A 19,336-nucleotide genomic window follows, 5' to 3' on the forward strand; every position below is an offset into this window, starting at 1 on the left:
CATCACCATGAGAATCTCCCGTTCCACCTCATCATGATGAGAATCTTTCTTCCTGATTCTGCTTATCAGTTCAGCTTGTCTACATGCTGCCGTATGATTGGCTGAAACATTAATATGAAATAAAAACTCAACAGATGGCTCAAGAGTTTATTGAGGTTTAATAATAAACATATTGAACAATAATTGTGACATCACACAGTATGAAATGTTAAAGGCGATGAAATTGTTAATTTGTTAATATTTTAATAAAGGATCAAAGACTTTTTTGTCTAGTTGTTCTAAATCGAGCTTAAAGGGTTAATTCATCCATCACTTCTGATTTTCTATCCGCCTCTACTTCCTACTTCACTTTTTATCCCCCGACATTGTTCTTTATTTTAGAGTTACATCCATCCATTAACCTTCCTCCCTCCGGCTCCATCCTCTTCCTCACAGTTTGGGCGCCATGGTAACCGCTCCAGCCTTCCTGTGAACCTCTTTCAGCCACGATATCAGGATGTTGTTGGTCTCCACCGGCTTGTCCATCTGTGTCCAGTGTCCACTGTCCTCGATGTGTCCCCGGGTCAGGTTGGGGACCTGCAGGTGACCGTAAACCAGGATCAGATTCGTCTCCAGCAACCTGGAAGGACTCGGCCGTTTGTCTCGCTGCAGAGGTTCTTACCAAGTCGTCCATACCGCTGGACAGGGACGGCAGCAGGACCGGGTCTTTACCGGCTGTGACCATCAGCGCCGGCATCAGCACCTTACAAACAAACAAAAACAAACATCTGACGGTGTTTGTCCTCTCTGGACTGCCATAGGTCCCACACGTGGAGAAAAACACGATTCCTGCATCTTATCATCAACCAGTCAGACGGACTGGAGATCTCTCATCACCCAGTTACCAAACTGGTCTAGTTCTGGTCCCGTCTCACTCTGGCAGGTGGTGTCTGTCAGGCTGGCTACAGGTGGACCTGATGTGGACAGGTCTGGACCTGATGAGGACCTGATGAGGACAGGTCTGGACCTGATGAGGACCTGATGAGGACAGGTCTGGACCTGATGAGGACAGGTCTGGACCTGATGAGGACCTGATCTGGACCTGATGTGGACCTGATGTGGACAGGTCTGGACCTGATGAGGACCTGATGAGGACAGGTCTGGACCTGATGAGGACCTGATGAGGACAGGTCTGGACCTGATGAGGACCTGATGTGGACAGGTCTGGACCTGATGTGGACCTGATGTGGACAGGTCTGGACCTGATGAGGACCTGATGAGGACAGGTCTGGACCTGATGAGGACCTGATGTGGACAGGTCTGGACCTGATGAGGACAGGTCTGGACCTGATGAGGACCTGATGTGGACAGGTCTGGACCTGATGAGGACCTGATGAGGACAGGTCTGGACCTGATGAGGACCTGATCTGGACCTGATGTGGACCTGATCTGGACCTGATGTGGACAGGTCTGGACCTGATGTGGACAGGTCTGGACCTGATGTGGACCTGATCTGGACCTGAAGTGGACCTGATCTGGACAGGTCTGGACCTGATGTGGACCTGAAGTGGACCTGCTGTGGACAGGTCTGGACCTGATGAGGACCTGATGAGGACAGGTCTGGACCTGATGAGGACCTGATCTGGACCTGATGTGGACAGGTCTGGACCTGATCTGGACCTGATGTGGACCTGATCTGGACCTGAAGTGGACCTGATCTGGACAGGTCTGGACCTGATGAGGACAGGTCTGGACATGATGAGGACCTGATGTGGACAGGTCTGGACAGGTCTGGACCTGATGAGGACCTGATGTGGACCTGATGTGGACCTGATGTGGACAGGTCTGGACCTGATCTGGACCTGATCTGGACCTGATCTGGACAGGTCTGGACCTGATGAGGACCTGATGTGGACAGGTCTGGACCTGATGAGGACCTGATGTGGACAGGTCTGGACCTGATGAGGACCTGATGTGGACCTGACGTGGACCTGATCTGGACCTGATGTGGACAGGTCTGGACCTGATGAGGACCTGATGAGGACCTGATGTGGACCTGATGTGGACAGGTCTGGACCTGATGTGGACCTGATCTGGACCTGAAGTGGACCTGATCTGGACAGGTCTGGACCTGATGAGGACCTGATGTGGACAGGTCTGGACCTGATGAGGACCTGATGAGGACCTGACGTGGACCTGATCTGGACCTGATGTGGACAGGTCTGGACCTGATGAGGACCTGACGTGGACCTGATGAGGACCTGATGTGGACCTGAAGTGGACCTGACGTGGACCTGATCTGGACCTGATGTGGACAGGTCTGGACCTGATGAGGACCTGATGTGGACCTGCTGTGGACAGGTCTGGACCTGATGAGGACCTGATGTGGACCTGACGTGGACCTGATGAGGACCTGATGTGGACAGGTCTGGACCTGATGAGGACCTGCTGTGGACAGGTCTGGACCTGATGAGGACCTGATGAGGACAGGTCTGGACCTGATGAGGACCTGATCTGGACCTGATGTGGACAGGTCTGGACCTGATGAGGACCTGATGAGGACAGGTCTGGACCTGATGAGGACCTGATGTGGACAGGTCTGGACCTGATGAGGACCTGATCTGGACCTGATGTGGACCTGATGTGGACCTGAAGTGGACCTGCTGTGGACAGGTCTGGACCTGATGAAGACCTGATGAGGACAGGTCTGGACCTGATGAGGACCTGATCTGGACCTGATGTGGACAGGTCTGGAACTGATCTGGACCTGATGTGGACCTGATCTGGACCTGATGAGGACCTGATGTGGACAGGTCTGGACCTGATCTGGACCTGATGTGGACAGGTCTGGACCTGATGAGGACCTGATCTGGACCTGATGTGGACCTGATGTGGACAGGTCTGGACCTGATGTGGACCTGATCTGGACCTGAAGTGGACCTGATCTGGACAGGTCTGGACCTGATGAGGACCTGATGTGGACAGGTCTGGACCTGATGAGGACCTGATGTGGACCTGACGTGGACCTGATCTGGACCTGATGTGGACAGGTCTGGACCTGATGAGGACCTGATGTGGACCTGCTGTGGACAGGTCTGGACCTGATGAGGACCTGATGTGGACCTGACGTGGACCTGATCTGGACCTGATGTGGACAGGTCTGGACCTGATGAGGACCTGATGTGGACCTGATGTGGACAGGTCTGGACCTGATGTGGACCTGATCTGGACCTGAAGTGGACCTGATCTGGACAGGTCTGGACCTGATGAGGACCTGATGTGGACAGGTCTGGACCTGATGAGGACCTGACGTGGACCTGACGTGGACCTGATGAGGACCTGAAGTGGACCTGACGTGGACCTGATCTGGACCTGATGTGGACAGGTCTGGACCTGATGAGGACCTGATGTGGACCTGATGTGGACAGGTCTGGACCTGATGTGGACCTGATCTGGACAGGTCTGGACCTGATGAGGACCTGATGTGGACAGGTCTGGACCTGATGAGGACCTGACGTGGACCTGATCTGGACCTGATGTGGACAGGTCTGGACCTGATGAGGACCTGACGTGGACCTGACGTGGACCTGATCTGGACCTGATGTGGACAGGTCTGGACCTGATGAGGACCTGATGTGGACAGGTCTGGACCTGATGAGGACCTGATGAGGACAGGTCTGGACCTGATGAGGACCTGATGTGGACAGGTCTGGACCTGATGAGGACCTGATGAGGACAGGTCTGGACCTGATGAGGACCTGATGTGGACAGGTCTGGACCTGATGAGGACCTGATGAGGACAGGTCTGGACCTGATGTGGACCTGATGAGGACCTGATGTGGACAGGTCTGGACCTGATGAGGACCTGATGAGGACAGGTCTGGACCTGATGAGGACCTGATGTGGACAGGTCTGGACCTGATGTGGACCTGACGTGGACCTGATGAGGACAGATCTGGACCTGATGTGGACCTGATGAGGACCTGATGTGGACCTGACGTGGACCTGATGAGGACCTGATGTGGACAGGTCTGGACCTGATGAGGACCTGATGTGGACCTGACGTAGACCTGATGTGGACCTGATGTGGACCTGACGTAGACCTGATGTGGACCTGATGTGGACCTGATGAGGACAGATCTGGACCTGATTTGGACCTGATGAGGACCTGATGTGGACCTGACGTGGACCTGATGAGGACCTGATGTGGACAGGTCTGGACCTGATGAGGACCTGATGTGGACCTGACGTAGACCTGATGAGGACCTGATGTGGACCTGACGTGGACCTGATGAGGACCTGATGTGGACCTGACGTAGACCTGATGAGGACCTGATGTGGACCTGACGTGGACCTGATGAGGACCTGATGTGGACCTGACGTGGACCTGATGAGGACCTGATGTGGACCTGACGTAGACCTGATGAGGACCTGATGTGGACCTGACGTGGACCTGATGAGGACCTGATGTGGACCTGACGTAGACCTGATGAGGACCTGATGTGGACCTGACGTAGACCTGATGAGGACCTGATGTGGACAGGTCTGGACCTGATGAGGACCTGATGTGGACAGATCTGGACCTGATGAGGACCTGATGTGGACAGGTCTGGACCTGATGAGGACCTGATGTGGACCTGACGTAGACCTGATGTGGACCTGATGTGGATAATATATAAACGGAGACGTTTCCCCAACCTGCTGGACATGTCTCTCTTCCAGAAGTAAAACCGTCTTCAGGTTCATTTTTTTATAGAAGATGTCTGGAGGTGGAACTGTGTCAGTACCAGAAAACGTCTCATCAGTCTGACTCAAAGCGTCCTGTTTGTCTCCAGTTTGTCCCCAGTTTGTCTCCAGTTTGTCTCCAGTTTGTCCCCAGTTTGTCTCCAGTTTGTCTCCAGTTTGTCTCTGGTTCTTCTTCGGTTCGTCACCGGCTTATCTCCGGCTTGTCTCCGGTTCGTCCCCGGCTTGTCTCCGGCTTGTCTCCAGTTCGTCCCCAGTTTGTCTCCAGTTTGTCTCCAGTTTGTCTCTGGTTCTTCTCCGGTTCGTCCCCGGCTTGTCTCCGGCTTGTCTCCGGCTCGTCTCCGGCTCGTCTCCGGCTTGTCTCCGGTTTGTCTCCGGCTTTGTCTTACACACCTTCCCCTTCGGCTGGGAAAACATCCACTTCCAGTTCTCGTCCTGGTTCCGGTACCAATTCAAAGGCCTCCTGGGGACAAAACAGCAGAAGAGGAAGTCACCTTCATCATGTTACCTGTACAATGTCCAGATGTCCTAAAACCTGGACCAGCATCGTTACATTGTCCCAGTCTGTCCAACTTATTCAGCAGATCAATCAAAAACCCAATCGTGGGACATCCTGGACCGTCCAGACCATCGTCCCTCCAGCACCGTGCTGAAAGGGGCTATGATGCGTTTCAGGACCAAACATGTCCACGTAGGTCTGGTCTGTCCCGAGGACATCGTCCCAGATGTCTGGTTCTGAAACTGCCATGTTCCTCTCTCCTGCAACCTTCCCAACAAGCCAAACTGGTCCGGTCTCTTGCTGACTCTAACCTGAGACCTCAGACCTGGGCCTGGACCTGAGACCTGAGACCTGGACCTGGACTTGAGACCTGGACCTGAGACCTGGACCTGCACGGTCTGGAATGGAGCTACTGGGTCCGGGTTGTTGGTCTGGACCTAGGACCTGGATCTGATACCTGAGGCCTGAGATCTGGACCTGGGCCCGGGACCTGAGACCTGGACCTGCACGGTCTGGAATGGAGCTACTGGGTCCGGGTTGTTGGTCTGGACCTGGACCTGAGACCTGAGACCTGGACTTGGACTTGAGACCTGGACCTGTGACCTGGACCTGAGACCTGGATCTGAGACCTGGACATGAGACCTGGACCTGGACCTGAGACCTGGACCAGGACCTGAGATCTGAGACCTGGACCTGAGACCTGGACCTCAAACCTGGACTTGAGACCTGGACCTGGACCTTGACCTGAGACCTGAGCCCTGGGCCTGAGACCTGAGCCCTGGACCTGAGACCTGAAACATGGCCCTGAGACCTGGACCTGAGACCTGAGATCTGAGACCTGGACCAGAGACACGGACCTGAGACATAGACCTGTGACCTGGACCTGGACTTGAGACCTGGACTTGGGCCTGAGACCTGGACCTGAGACCTGGACCAGGACCAGGACCTGAGACCTGAGATCTAAGACCTGAGACCTGACGTCCAACCCCTCTGATGTCCAACCCCTCTGATATCCAACCCGGCTGATGTCCAACCCCTCTAATGTCCAACCCCGCTGACGTCCAACCCCTCTAATGTCCAACCCGGCTGATGTCCAACCCCGCTGACGTCCAACCCCTCTAATGTCCAACCCCGCTGACATCCAACCCCTCTGACATCCAACCCCTCTGACGTCCAACCCCTCTAATGTCCAACCCCGCTGACGTCCAACCCCTCTAATGTCCAACCCCTCTAATGTCCAACCCGGCTGATGTCCAACCCCGCTGACGTCCAACCCCTCTAATGTCCAACCCCTCTAATGTCCAACCCCCCTGACGTCCAACCCCTCTAATGTCCAACCCCTCTGACATCCAACCCCTCTGACGTCCAACCCCTCTAATGTCCAACCCCGCTGACGTCCAACCCCTCTAATGTCCAACCCGGCTGATGTCCAACCCCGCTGACGTCCAACCCCTCTAATGTCCAACCCCTCTAATGTCCAACCCGGCTGATGTCCAACCCCCCTGACGTCCAACCCCTCTAATGTCCAACCCCGCTGACATCCAACCCCTCTGACATCCAACCCCTCTGACGTCCAACCCCTCTAATGTCCAACCCCGCTGACGTCCAACCCCTCTAATGTCCAACCCCTCTAATGTCCAACCCGGCTGATGTCCAACCCCGCTGACGTCCAACCCCTCTAATGTCCAACCCCTCTAATGTCCAACCCCCCTGACGTCCAACCCCTCTATGTCCAACCCCTCTGACATCCAACCCCTCTGACGTCCAACCCCTCTAATGTCCAACCCGGCTGATGTCCAACCCCGCTGATGTCCAACCCCGCTGATGTCCAACCCCGCTGATGTCCAACCCCGCTGATGTCCAACCCCTCTGATGTCCAACCCCGCTGACGTCCAACCCCGCTGACGTCCAACCCCGCTGACGTCCAACCCCTCTGATGTCCAACCCCTCTGACGTCCAACCCCTCTGACGTCCAACCCCTCTGATGTCCAACTCCGCTGACGTCCAACCCCTCTGATGTCCAACCCCTCTGACGTCCAACCCCGCTGACGTCCAACCCCTCTGATGTCCAACCCCTCTGACGTCCAACTCCTCTAATGTCCAACCCCTCTGATGTCCAACTCCGCTGACGTCCAACCCCTCTGATGTCCAACCCCTCTGACGTCCAACCCCGCTGACGTCCAACCCCTCTGATGTCCAACCCCTCTGACGTCCAACTCGTCTAATGTCCAACCCTGCTGATGTCCAACCCCTCTGATGTCCAACCCCGCTGACGTCCAACCCCTCTGATGTCCAACCCCTCTGACGTCCAACTCCTCTAATGTCCAACCCCTCTGACGTCCAACCCCTCTAATGTCCAACCCCTCTGACGTCCAACTCCTCTAATGTCCAACCCCGCTGATGTCCAACCCCTCTGACGTCCAACCCCGCTGATGTCCAACCCCTCTGACGTCCAACCCGGCTGATGTCCAACCCCGCTGATGTCCAACCCCGCTGACGTCCAACCCCGCTGACGTCCAACCCCTCTGATGTCCAACCCCTCTGACGTCCAACCCCTCTGACGTCCAACCCCTCTGACGTCCAACCCCTCTGATGTCCAAACCCTCTGACGTCCAACCCCGCTGACGTCCAACCCCTCTGATGTCCAACCCCTCTGACGTCCAACTCCTCTAATGTCCAACCCCGCTGATGTCCAACCCCTCTGATGTCCAACCCCGCTGACGTCCAACCCCACTGATGTCCAACCCCTCTGACGTCCAACTCCTCTAATGTCCAACCCCGCTGATGTCCAACCCCTCTGACGTCCAACCCCTCTAATGTCCAACCCCGCTGACGTCCAACCCCTCTGATGTCCAACCCCTCTGACGTCCAACCCCTCTGACGTCCAACCCCTCTGATGTCCAACTCCGCTGACGTCCAACCCCTCTGATGTCCAACCCCTCTGACGTCCAACCCCGCTGACGTCCAACCCCTCTGATGTCCAACCCCTCTGACGTCCAACTCCTCTAATGTCCAACCCCTCTGATGTCCAACTCCGCTGACGTCCAACCCCTCTGATGTCCAACCCCTCTGACGTCCAACCCCGCTGACGTCCAACCCCTCTGATGTCCAACCCCTCTGACGTCCAACTCCTCTAATGTCCAACCCCGCTGATGTCCAACCCCTCTGATGTCCAACCCCGCTGACGTCCAACCCCTCTGATGTCCAACCCCTCTGACGTCCAACTCCTCTAATGTCCAACCCCTCTGACGTCCAACCCCTCTAATGTCCAACCCCTCTGACGTCCAACTCCTCTAATGTCCAACCCCGCTGATGTCCAACCCCTCTGACGTCCAACCCCGCTGATGTCCAACCCCGCTGATGTCCAACCCCTCTGACGTCCAACCCGGCTGATGTCCAACCCCGCTGATGTCCAACCCCTCTGATGTCCAACCCCGCTGACGTCCAACCCCGCTGACGTCCAACCCCTCTGATGTCCAACCCCTCTGACGTCCAACCCCTCTGACGTCCAACCCCTCTGACGTCCAACCCCTCTGATGTCCAAACCCTCTGACGTCCAACCCCGCTGACGTCCAACCCCTCTGATGTCCAACCCCTCTGACGTCCAACTCCTCTAATGTCCAACCCCGCTGATGTCCAACCCCTCTGATGTCCAACCCCTCTGACGTCCAACCCCTCTGACGTCCAACTCCTCTAATGTCCAACCCCGCTGATGTCCAACCCCTCTGACGTCCAACCCCTCTAATGTCCAACCCCGCTGACGTCCAACCCCTCTGATGTCCAACCCCTCTGACGTCCAACCCGGCTGATGTCCAACCCCTCTAATGTCCAACTCCGCTGACGTCCAACCCCTCTGATGTCCAACCCCTCTGACGTCCAACGCCTCTGACGTCCAACCCGGCTGATGTCCAACCCCGCAGACGTCCAACCCCTCTGATGTCCAACTCTGCTGACGTCCAACCCCTCTAATGTCCAACCCCTCTGATGTCCAACCCCTCTGACGTCCAACCCCTCTAATGTCCAACCCCGCTGACGTCCAACCCCTCTGATGTCCAACCCCTCTGACGTCCAACGCCTCTGACGTCCAACCCGGCTGATGTCCAACGCCTCTGACGTCCAACCCCTCTGATGTCCAACTCCGCTGACGTCCAACCCCTCTAATGTCCAACCCCGCTGACGTCCAACCCCTCTGATGTCCAACTCCGCTGACGTCCAACCCCTCTGATGTCCAACCCCCGCTGACGTCCAACCCCGCTGACGTCCAACCCCTCTAATGTCCAACCCGGCTGATGTCCAACCCGGCTGATGTCCAACCCCTCTGATGTCCAACTCCTCTGATGTCCAACCCCTTTGATGTCCAACCCCTCTGATGTCCAACCCCGCTGACGTCCAACCCCTCTGACGTCCAACCCCTCTGATGTCCAACTCCGCTGACGTCCAACCCCTCTGATGTCCAACCCCCGCTGACGTCCAACCCCTCTGACGTCCAACCCCGCTGACGTCCAACCCCTCTAATGTCCAACCCCGCTGATGTCCAACCCGGCTGATGTCCAACCCGGCTGATGTCCAACCCCTCTGATGTCCAACCCCTCTGATGTCCAACCCCTTTGATGTCCAACCCCTCTGATGTCCAACCCCGCTGACGTCCAACCCCTCTGATGTCCAACCCCGCTGACGTCCAACCCCTCTGATGTCCAACCCCGCTGACGTCCAACCCCTCTAATGTCCAACCCCTCTAATGTCCAACCCCCCTGATGTCCAACCCCGCTGACGTCCAACGCCTCTGACGTCCAACCCCTCTGATGTCCAACTCCGCTGACGTCCAACCCCTCTGATGTCCAACCCCCGCTGACGTCCAACCCCTCTGACGTCCAACCCCGCTGATGTCCAACCCGGCTGATGTCCAACCCGGCTGATGTCCAACCCCGCTGATGTCCAACCCCGCTGATGTCCAACCCCGCTGATGTCCAACCCCTCTGACGTCCAACCCCGCTGATGTCCAACCCCGCTGACGTCCAACCCCTCTAATGTCCAACCCCTCTAATGTCCAACCCGGCTGATGTCCAACCCCGCTGACGTCCAACCCCTCTAATGTCCAACCCCTCTAATGTCCAACCCCCCTGACGTCCAACCCCTCTATGTCCAACCCCTCTGACATCCAACCCCTCTGACGTCCAACCCCTCTAATGTCCAACCCGGCTGATGTCCAACCCCGCTGATGTCCAACCCCGCTGATGTCCAACCCCGCTGATGTCCAACCCCGCTGATGTCCAACCCCTCTGATGTCCAACCCCGCTGACGTCCAACCCCGCTGACATCCAACCCCGCTGACGTCCAACCCCTCTGATGTCCAACCCCTCTGACGTCCAACCCCTCTGACGTCCAACCCCTCTGATGTCCAACTCCGCTGACGTCCAACCCCTCTGATGTCCAACCCCTCTGACGTCCAACCCCGCTGACGTCCAACCCCTCTGATGTCCAACCCCTCTGATGTCCAACTCCTCTAATGTCCAACCCCTCTGATGTCCAACTCCGCTGACGTCCAACCCCTCTGATGTCCAACCCCTCTGACGTCCAACCCCGCTGACGTCCAACCCCTCTGATGTCTAACCCCTCTGACGTCCAACTCCTCTAATGTCCAACCCCGCTGATGTCCAACCCCTCTGATGTCCAACCCCGCTGACGTCCAACCCCTCTGATGTCCAACCCCTCTGACGTCCAACTCCTCTAATGTCCAACCCCTCTGACGTCCAACCCCTCTAATGTCCAACCCCTCTGACGTCCAACTCCTCTAATGTCCAACCCCGCTGATGTCCAACCCCTCTGACGTCCAACCCCGCTGATGTCCAACCCCTCTGACGTCCAACCCGGCTGATGTCCAACCCCGCTGATGTCCAACCCCTCTGATGTCCAACCCCGCTGACGTCCAACCCCGCTGACGTCCAACCCCTCTGATGTCCAACCCCTCTGACGTCCAACCCCTCTGACGTCCAACCCCTCTGATGTCCAAACCCTCTGACGTCCAACCCCGCTGACGTCCAACCCCTCTGATGTCCAACCCCTCTGACGTCCAACTCCTCTAATGTCCAACCCCGCTGATGTCCAACCCCTCTGATGTCCAACCCCGCTGACGTCCAACCCCACTGATGTCCAACCCCTCTGACGTCCAACTCCTCTAATGTCCAACCCCGCTGATGTCCAACCCCTCTGACGTCCAACCCCTCTAATGTCCAACCCCGCTGACGTCCAACCCCTCTGATGTCCAACCCCTCTGACGTCCAACCCGGCTGATGTCCAACCCGGCTGATGTCCAACCCCTCTAATGTCCAACTCCGCTGACGTCCAACCCCTCTGATGTCCAACCCCTCTGACGTCCAACGCCTCTGACGTCCAACCCGGCTGATGTCCAACCCCGCAGACGTCCAACCCCTCTGATGTCCAACTCTGCTGACGTCCAACCCCTCTAATGTCCAACCCCGCTGATGTCCAACCCCTCTGACGTCCAACCCCTCTAATGTCCAACCCCGCTGACGTCCAACCCCTCTGACGTCCAACCCCTCTGATGTCCAACGCCTCTGACGTCCAACCCGGCTGATGTCCAACGCCTCTGACGTCCAACCCCTCTGACGTCCAACGCCTCTGACGTCCAACCCGGCTGATGTCCAACGCCTCTGACGTCCAACCCCTCTGATGTCCAACTCCGCTGACGTCCAACCCCTCTAATGTCCAACCCCGCTGACGTCCAACCCCTCTGATGTCCAACTCCGCTGACGTCCAACCCCTCTGATGTCCAACCCCCGCTGACGTCCAACCCCGCTGACGTCCAACCCCTCTAATGTCCAACCCGGCTGATGTCCAACCCGGCTGATGTCCAACGCCTCTGACGTCCAACCCCTCTGATGTCCAACTCCGCTGACGTCCAACCCCTCTGATGTCCAACCCCCGCTGACGTCCAACCCCTCTGACGTCCAACCCCGCTGATGTCCAACCCCGCTGATGTCCAACCCCGCTGATGTCCAACCCCGCTGATGTCCAACCCCGCTGATGTCCAACCCCTCTGACGTCCAACCCCGCTGATGTCCAACCCCGCTGATGTCCAACCCCTCTGATGTCCAACCCCGCTGACGTCCAACCCCGCTGACGTCCAACCCCGCTGACGTCCAACCCCTCTGATGTCCAACCCCTCTGACGTCCAACCCCTCTGACGTCCAACCCCTCTGATGTCCAACTCCGCTGACGTCCAACCCCTCTGATGTCCAACCCCTCTGACGTCCAACCCCGCTGACGTCCAACCCCTCTGATGTCCAACCCCTCTGACGTCCAACTCCTCTAATGTCCAACCCCTCTGATGTCCAACTCCGCTGACGTCCAACCCCTCTGATGTCCAACCCCTCTGACGTCCAACCCCGCTGACGTCCAACCCCTCTGATGTCCAACCCCTCTGACGTCCAACTCCTCTAATGTCCAACCCCGCTGATGTCCAACCCCTCTGATGTCCAACCCCGCTGACGTCCAACCCCTCTGATGTCCAACCCCTCTGACGTCCAACTCCTCTAATGTCCAACCCCTCTGACGTCCAACCCCTCTAATGTCCAACCCCTCTGACGTCCAACTCCTCTAATGTCCAACCCCGCTGATGTCCAACCCCTCTGACGTCCAACCCCGCTGATGTCCAACCCCTCTGACGTCCAACCCGGCTGATGTCCAACCCCGCTGATGTCCAACCCCTCTGATGTCCAACCCCGCTGACGTCCAACCCCGCTGACGTCCAACCCCTCTGATGTCCAACCCCTCTGACGTCCAACCCCTCTGACGTCCAACCCCGCTGACGTCCAACCCCTCTGATGTCCAAACCCTCTGACGTCCAACCCCGCTGACGTCCAACCCCTCTGATGTCCAACCCCTCTGACGTCCAACTCCTCTAATGTCCAACCCCGCTGATGTCCAACCCCTCTGATGTCCAACCCCGCTGACGTCCAACCCCACTGATGTCCAACCCCTCTGACGTCCAACTCCTCTAATGTCCAACCCCGCTGATGTCCAACCCCGCTGACGTCCAACCCCTCTAATGTCCAACCCCGCTGACGTCCAACCCCTCTGATGTCCAACCCCTCTGACGTCCAACCCGGCTGATGTCCAACCCCTCTAATGTCCAACTCCGCTGACGTCCAACCCCTCTGATGTCCAACCCCTCTGACGTCCAACGCCTCTGACGTCCAACCCGGCTGATGTCCAACCCCGCAGACGTCCAACCCCTCTGATGTCCAACTCTGCTGACGTCCAACCCCTCTAATGTCCAACCCCGCTGATGTCCAACCCCTCTGACGTCCAACCCCTCTAATGTCCAACCCCGCTGACGTCCAACCCCGCTGACGTCCAACCCCTCTGATGTCCAACCCCTCTGACGTCCAACGCCTCTGACGTCCAACCCGGCTGATGTCCAACGCCTCTGACGTCCAACCCCTCTGATGTCCAACTCCGCTGACGTCCAACCCCTCTAATGTCCAACCCCGCTGACGTCCAACCCCTCTGATGTCCAACTCCGCTGACGTCCAACCCCTCTGATGTCCAACCCCCGCTGACGTCCAACCCCGCTGACGTCCAACCCCTCTAATGTCCAACCCGGCTGATGTCCAACCCGGCTGATGTCCAACCCCTCTGATGTCCAACTCCTCTGATGTCCAACCCCTTTGATGTCCAACCCCTCTGATGTCCAACCCCGCTGACGTCCAACCCCTCTGACGTCCAACCCCTCTGATGTCCAACTCCGCTGACGTCCAACCCCTCTGATGTCCAACCCCCGCTGACGTCCAACCCCTCTGACGTCCAACCCCGCTGACGTCCAACCCCTCTAATGTCCAACCCCGCTGATGTCCAACCCGGCTGATGTCCAACCCGGCTGATGTCCAACCCCTCTGATGTCCAACCCCTCTGATGTCCAACCCCTTTGATGTCCAACCCCTCTGATGTCCAACCCCGCTGACGTCCAACCCCTCTGATGTCCAACCCCGCTGACGTCCAACCCCTCTGATGTCCAACCCCTTTGATGTCCAACCCCTCTGATGTCCAACCCCGCTGACGTCCAACCCCTCTGACGTCCAACCCCGCTGATGTCCAACCCGGCTGATGTCCAACCCGGCTGATGTCCAACCCCTCTGATGTCCAACCCCTCTGATGTCCAACCCCTTTGATGTCCAACCCCTCTGATGTCCAACCCCGCTGACGTCCAACCCCTCTGATGTCCAACCCCGCTGACGTCCAACCCCTCTGATGTCCAACCCCGCTGATGTCCAACCCCTCTGATGTCCAACCCCTCTGATGTCCAACCCCTTTGATGTCCAACCCCTCTGAAGTCCAACCCCGCTGACGTCCAACCCCTCTGATGTCCAACCCCGCTGACGTCCAACCCCTCTGACGTCCAACCCCTCTGACGTCCAACCCCTCTGATGTCCAACCTCGCTGATCTCCAACCTCCCTGATGTCCAACCCCGGCTGGTGTATTTCCTCCTGGGCATTGTGTCCACACCTGACGCGTTCCTACAGAAGCTCACACCATACAAGCAGCGGAGACATCAGAGCTGCAGAATGTGTTCTCCACCTGAAGCCGCCGTCTCTGAAGCGGCTGACGTAGTACTGCAGGTCGGCCTCCGTCAGCATGGTGCTCCGGGAAATATCGTCTGGAAGTCCCACAAACAGGCCGCCTGCAACGCAGCAGAGACACGAGCTGCATGAACGGCTCCGCCGGCAGCTGAAGTCATGCAGACGGAAGGTTTTCTCACCTCGAGCGCAGACTCCTGCAGTGCTGAGAGGCGGACGAGAGGCCTGAGGAAGACACGTCCATCACATGACTTACACACACCAGCACGTTAAAATGTCACGTTACAGTCCCTTCGCATGAAAATGTCCCCAACAACGTCTGTGCTCTGCCCAGTCTGACTCAGCGTGGAGTAAAACATAAAACTTCTTTAGCAGTAATTTGTACTTTAATCTCCCAGCTCCACAAAGTGACTAATATAAACCTACATGGAAACAGATCCACGTCTAGCTAACAATGGGCAGCTCACACCGACTCACGGCAGGAGGAGCAGACATGGAAAGCTTTTATTCCAGCAGGAGGACTTTTTATCAGGACGTTCTGGTGGGAAAGAACCGGAACCGGGATTTCAGTCCGTGTGGTTTATGGTAAAAATACGTGGAAGTGTTTAGAAGCTCGGCATCATCCAGAAGGTGGAGAAAGTCATTTCAGTAAGACGCCAAAAAAAGTTCATATATATATATATATATATATATATATATATATGTTTATAGTGCGTGTGTGTGTGTGTGTGTGTGTCACCGTCTCAGCGCCGCTGAAAAAGAAAATCTTGAAGGTCCTCTCCAAGTCCTTCTCCAGCTCGGCCTCTGCTGCTCCCTGTAACACAAGCACATGCATGAGGCAGACCATCCAGACCCTTTAGCCTCTGAAAACCATTTCCAAGGTCTTGGTTCCAGAGCCGACCGGGAAGAAACCAGCAGGACACCAGAGCTTCCTGCTCCTCCCTGTCCCGGTTTTCTGTCAGACTTTCCACCAATCAGAGAGCTTAAACTGACGGTAATGTCCAATCAGGAGCAGCCAAAGATCAACAGGTGATGAGAAAAGCAGGAAATAGGTCACGTCTCAGTCCAGGGTCTGCACAATTTGAAGCATGAAGACTGCTTAGGCTGCGAAGTGTTCTACGTCGTCTGCACACTCCGAAGTGTGCTTGCCTGAAACGAGACGGCCTATCTAGTGGACGAGAATTACCCATAGTGCTCCAGGTCTCTGTTGCCTAGCAACTACATATGCCAAGTTTATCTAATTACTGATCCCATTCTTCCACAAAAAAACAGGAAAAATATTTTTAAAATGACAGAAAATGGTGCCAGTAATTAATTTTTTTCTTTTCCTTTGTGTGTAAATGAGCAACATGAGGAGGAGGCGGTTTAGACGAGCTCTCCTCATCCTGTCAGGCTAACGTTGACTTCAGTGGAAAATAATCCTGGTCAGACGAATGTAATCAAATCCATTTGTGTCCTCCCAGCTTGTCTGCAGGGACAAATATGTGTACATTTAAAAACAAATAAATAAATAAAGGGTTTTGCCGACGCGTAATGAATTCTGGGAGAAGAGGCTGTGAAGGATGCATCGCTTGTATCATTCGTTTTAGACTAATCTGTAGCCAAACGAAGTATGGACTGGGAGGACTGGGAGGAGCCTTTGAACTGGGACAGAACTTGGCGCGCCACCATAACATATGCAGCCGACAAATCTGTACTTGGAAGTGTGCCGACCCTGAATTGAAACACAGCTACTACAGTCCTCTGTGGCTGGAATGAAGCTATGAAGACATTTGTGATGCGGCTGAGGTGGTTTAGTGAGGACAGCAGGAAGACGTGGAAAACTGTTCATATGGAAATCATTTCTGTTCTGTGTTTGTTTCAATGCCATTAAGTCTCATGTTTGATGTACTTTTGAGATTTTCAGCGGTGTCCCACAGGGATCTGTACTCGGCCCACTTCTTTTTCTTTTAATATGACTGAATATAGATACGTACACACCTGGGGAAAACTTGGTTCCCTTCGGTCAATGACAGAAAAAACTAACAATGGTCACAGAAATAACTTGAATCTGACTAAATAATGAATAAAAGTTCCATGAAATTTGCTTTTTAACCATTCAACAGAATTACATTAAAATACACTCAGGAAACAGGCCTGGAGAAAAGTGATGGTTCTCCAACTTAATATTTTGTTCCAGACCTTTTGAGGCCATCAATGGAATCAAACGTTTCCTGTAACAGTCACTGAGACTTCTGCACCTCAGCAGGTATTTCGGCCCCCTCCTTAGCAAACTGCTCCCATTGTCTCAGGTTTGAAGGGAGCCTTTTCCAGACGCCACGTTTCAGCTCCAAGAGTCGTGTATTGCCGTCTGGATTCCCTTACAGGCTCCAGCTTCCTGTGACCCTGAACTGGACTATGCGGTTAACAAAATAGATGAAAGCAAAGATGTGAGAGAATGATGTGCAGATGATAAAAGGCTTGGTCACTGCTGATCTGTGTGTTATTTCTACAAATTTCTGGTTCCTCTTTATGCTGCTTTATCTGTTCATACATTCATTTTACATAATTTTAGACTGACAGCTGAGTCTGAAAACATCACATCTACATGAAAACATCATGTCTCCATGGAAACGCCATGTCTACATGATGTCTCCATGGAAACGCCATGTCTACATGGAAACATCATGTTTCCATGGAAATGCCGTGTCTACATGGAAACATAATGTCTCCATGGAAACACCGTGTCTACATGGAAACATCATGTCTCCATGGAGACGTCACATCTACATACTGACTGGGAGTAGAAGCTTCTACAGGATGGTTCATGTTAGAACAAGCCAGACGGAGCAGAAATACAAAGCTGCGAAACTGAAAGAAAACACTGAAAGTATCTGATGCGGTGGACATGATGGACATGTTGGACATATTGGACACAATGGATATGTTAGACATGTTGGACACATTGGACATATTAGACATGTTAGACATGTTGGACACATTGGACACATTAGACATGTTAGACATGTTGGACACAGACATGTTAGACATGACGGACACATTGGACACATTAGACATGTTAGACATGTTGGACACATTGGACACATTAGACATGTTAGACATGTTGGACACATTAGACATGTTAGACATGTTGGACACAGACATGTTAGACATGACGGACACATTGGACACATTAGACATGTTAGACATGTTGGACACATTGGACACATTAGACATGTTAGACATGTTGGACACATTGGACACAGACATGTTAGACATGACGGACACATTGGACACATTAGACATGTTAGACATGTTGGACACATTGGACACATTAGACATGTTAGACATGTTGGACACATTGGACAGAGACATGTTAGACATGACGGACACATTGGACACATTAGACATGTTAGACATGTTGGACACATTGGACACATTAGACATGTTAGACATGTTGGACACATTAGACATGTTAGACATGTTGGACACATTGGACATGTTAGACATGTTGGACACATTGGACACATTAGACATGTTAGACATGTTAGACATGTTGGACACATTGGACACATTAGACATGACGGACACATTGGACACATTAGACATGTTAGACATGAGGGACACATTGAACATGATGAACACAATGGACATTCTGGCCATGATGGACACCTTGGACATGTTGGATACATTGGACACAATGGACATGTTGGACACATTGGACACAATGGACATGTTGGACACATTGAACATGATGGACACGATGGACATGTTATACATGTTGGACACAATGGACATGTTGGACACATTGAACACGTTGGACATGATGGACATGATAGACATGATAAACATGTTGGAACAAGCTGCTTGTTCCATGGAACCATCATGTTCCCATCCTGAGGTGTGATGTGGTCTTACTGGTTTCTGGAAGTAGAGCTGGTAGTCAAAGATGGGAATGTCCTTCAGTTTCTGAGCAGGAGGATCTGAGGGATCGGCTGGGAGCAGCGGTGTGTTCAGGGACGCCACGGCCCTTCACACCAGCAGAAAGCATGTTTTACTTCTCCAGGAAACATCTGGACAGCATTCCTGAACCTGGTGACGGCTACCTGACTCTTTCAGGGTGATACTGGGCCATGGTCCACACCAGAGCGCCGCCCCAGTCATGACCCACCAGGGTGACCTGAGGGATGACCTGCAGGGAGGAGGAAGACCAGTCAGCTGACAGGAAGCGGAGAGACAGACCCTGCTGAGATGTTCCTCACCATTCTGTCCAGGAAGGCGATGAGATCCTGTAAAAAGAGAAGAGGACGTCATCCATCCAAATATTTGTCAAAATCCGACAGATTTCATGACGGTGAGGTCGAACCTGGCAGATCTGCTGCAGAGAATACTCCTCCTCGTCTGTGGGTGGAGAACGGACACGAGTCAGAGACCGGAGACCAGAGACTGGAGGCTAGAGGCCAGAGACCGGAGACCGGAGGCCAGAGACCGGAGACCAGAGACCAGAGACTGGAGGCTAGAGGCCAGAGACCGGAGACC

At 54.6% G+C, this 19,336-nt stretch overlaps 1 protein-coding gene across 1 annotated transcript; it reads right to left on the reverse strand.

Annotated features, from left to right (window-relative positions):
- Window positions 1–429: 429 nt before the first annotated feature.
- ephx2 (epoxide hydrolase 2, cytoplasmic) lies at window positions 430–19,191 on the reverse strand (the record flags this gene model as incomplete). The annotated part of the gene is made up of 10 exons (XM_079263835.1): window positions 19,164–19,191; window positions 19,060–19,086; window positions 18,904–18,989; window positions 18,716–18,827; window positions 15,558–15,632; window positions 15,001–15,043; window positions 14,820–14,922; window positions 5,116–5,185; window positions 662–742; window positions 430–576 (listed from the first exon to the last, which is right to left on the reverse strand). The coding sequence occupies exons 2-10, from the start codon at window positions 19,060–19,062 to the stop codon at window positions 430–432; spliced, it is 720 nt and encodes a 239-aa protein (XP_079119961.1). The 5' UTR covers window positions 19,063–19,086; window positions 19,164–19,191.
- Between the last annotated feature and the right edge of the window lie 145 nt (window positions 19,192–19,336).

Source organism: Telmatherina bonti (genome assembly GCF_933228915.1).
Source record: "Telmatherina bonti genome assembly, chromosome: 24".
NCBI classification, from domain to species: domain Eukaryota; kingdom Metazoa; phylum Chordata; class Actinopteri; order Atheriniformes; family Telmatherinidae; genus Telmatherina; species Telmatherina bonti.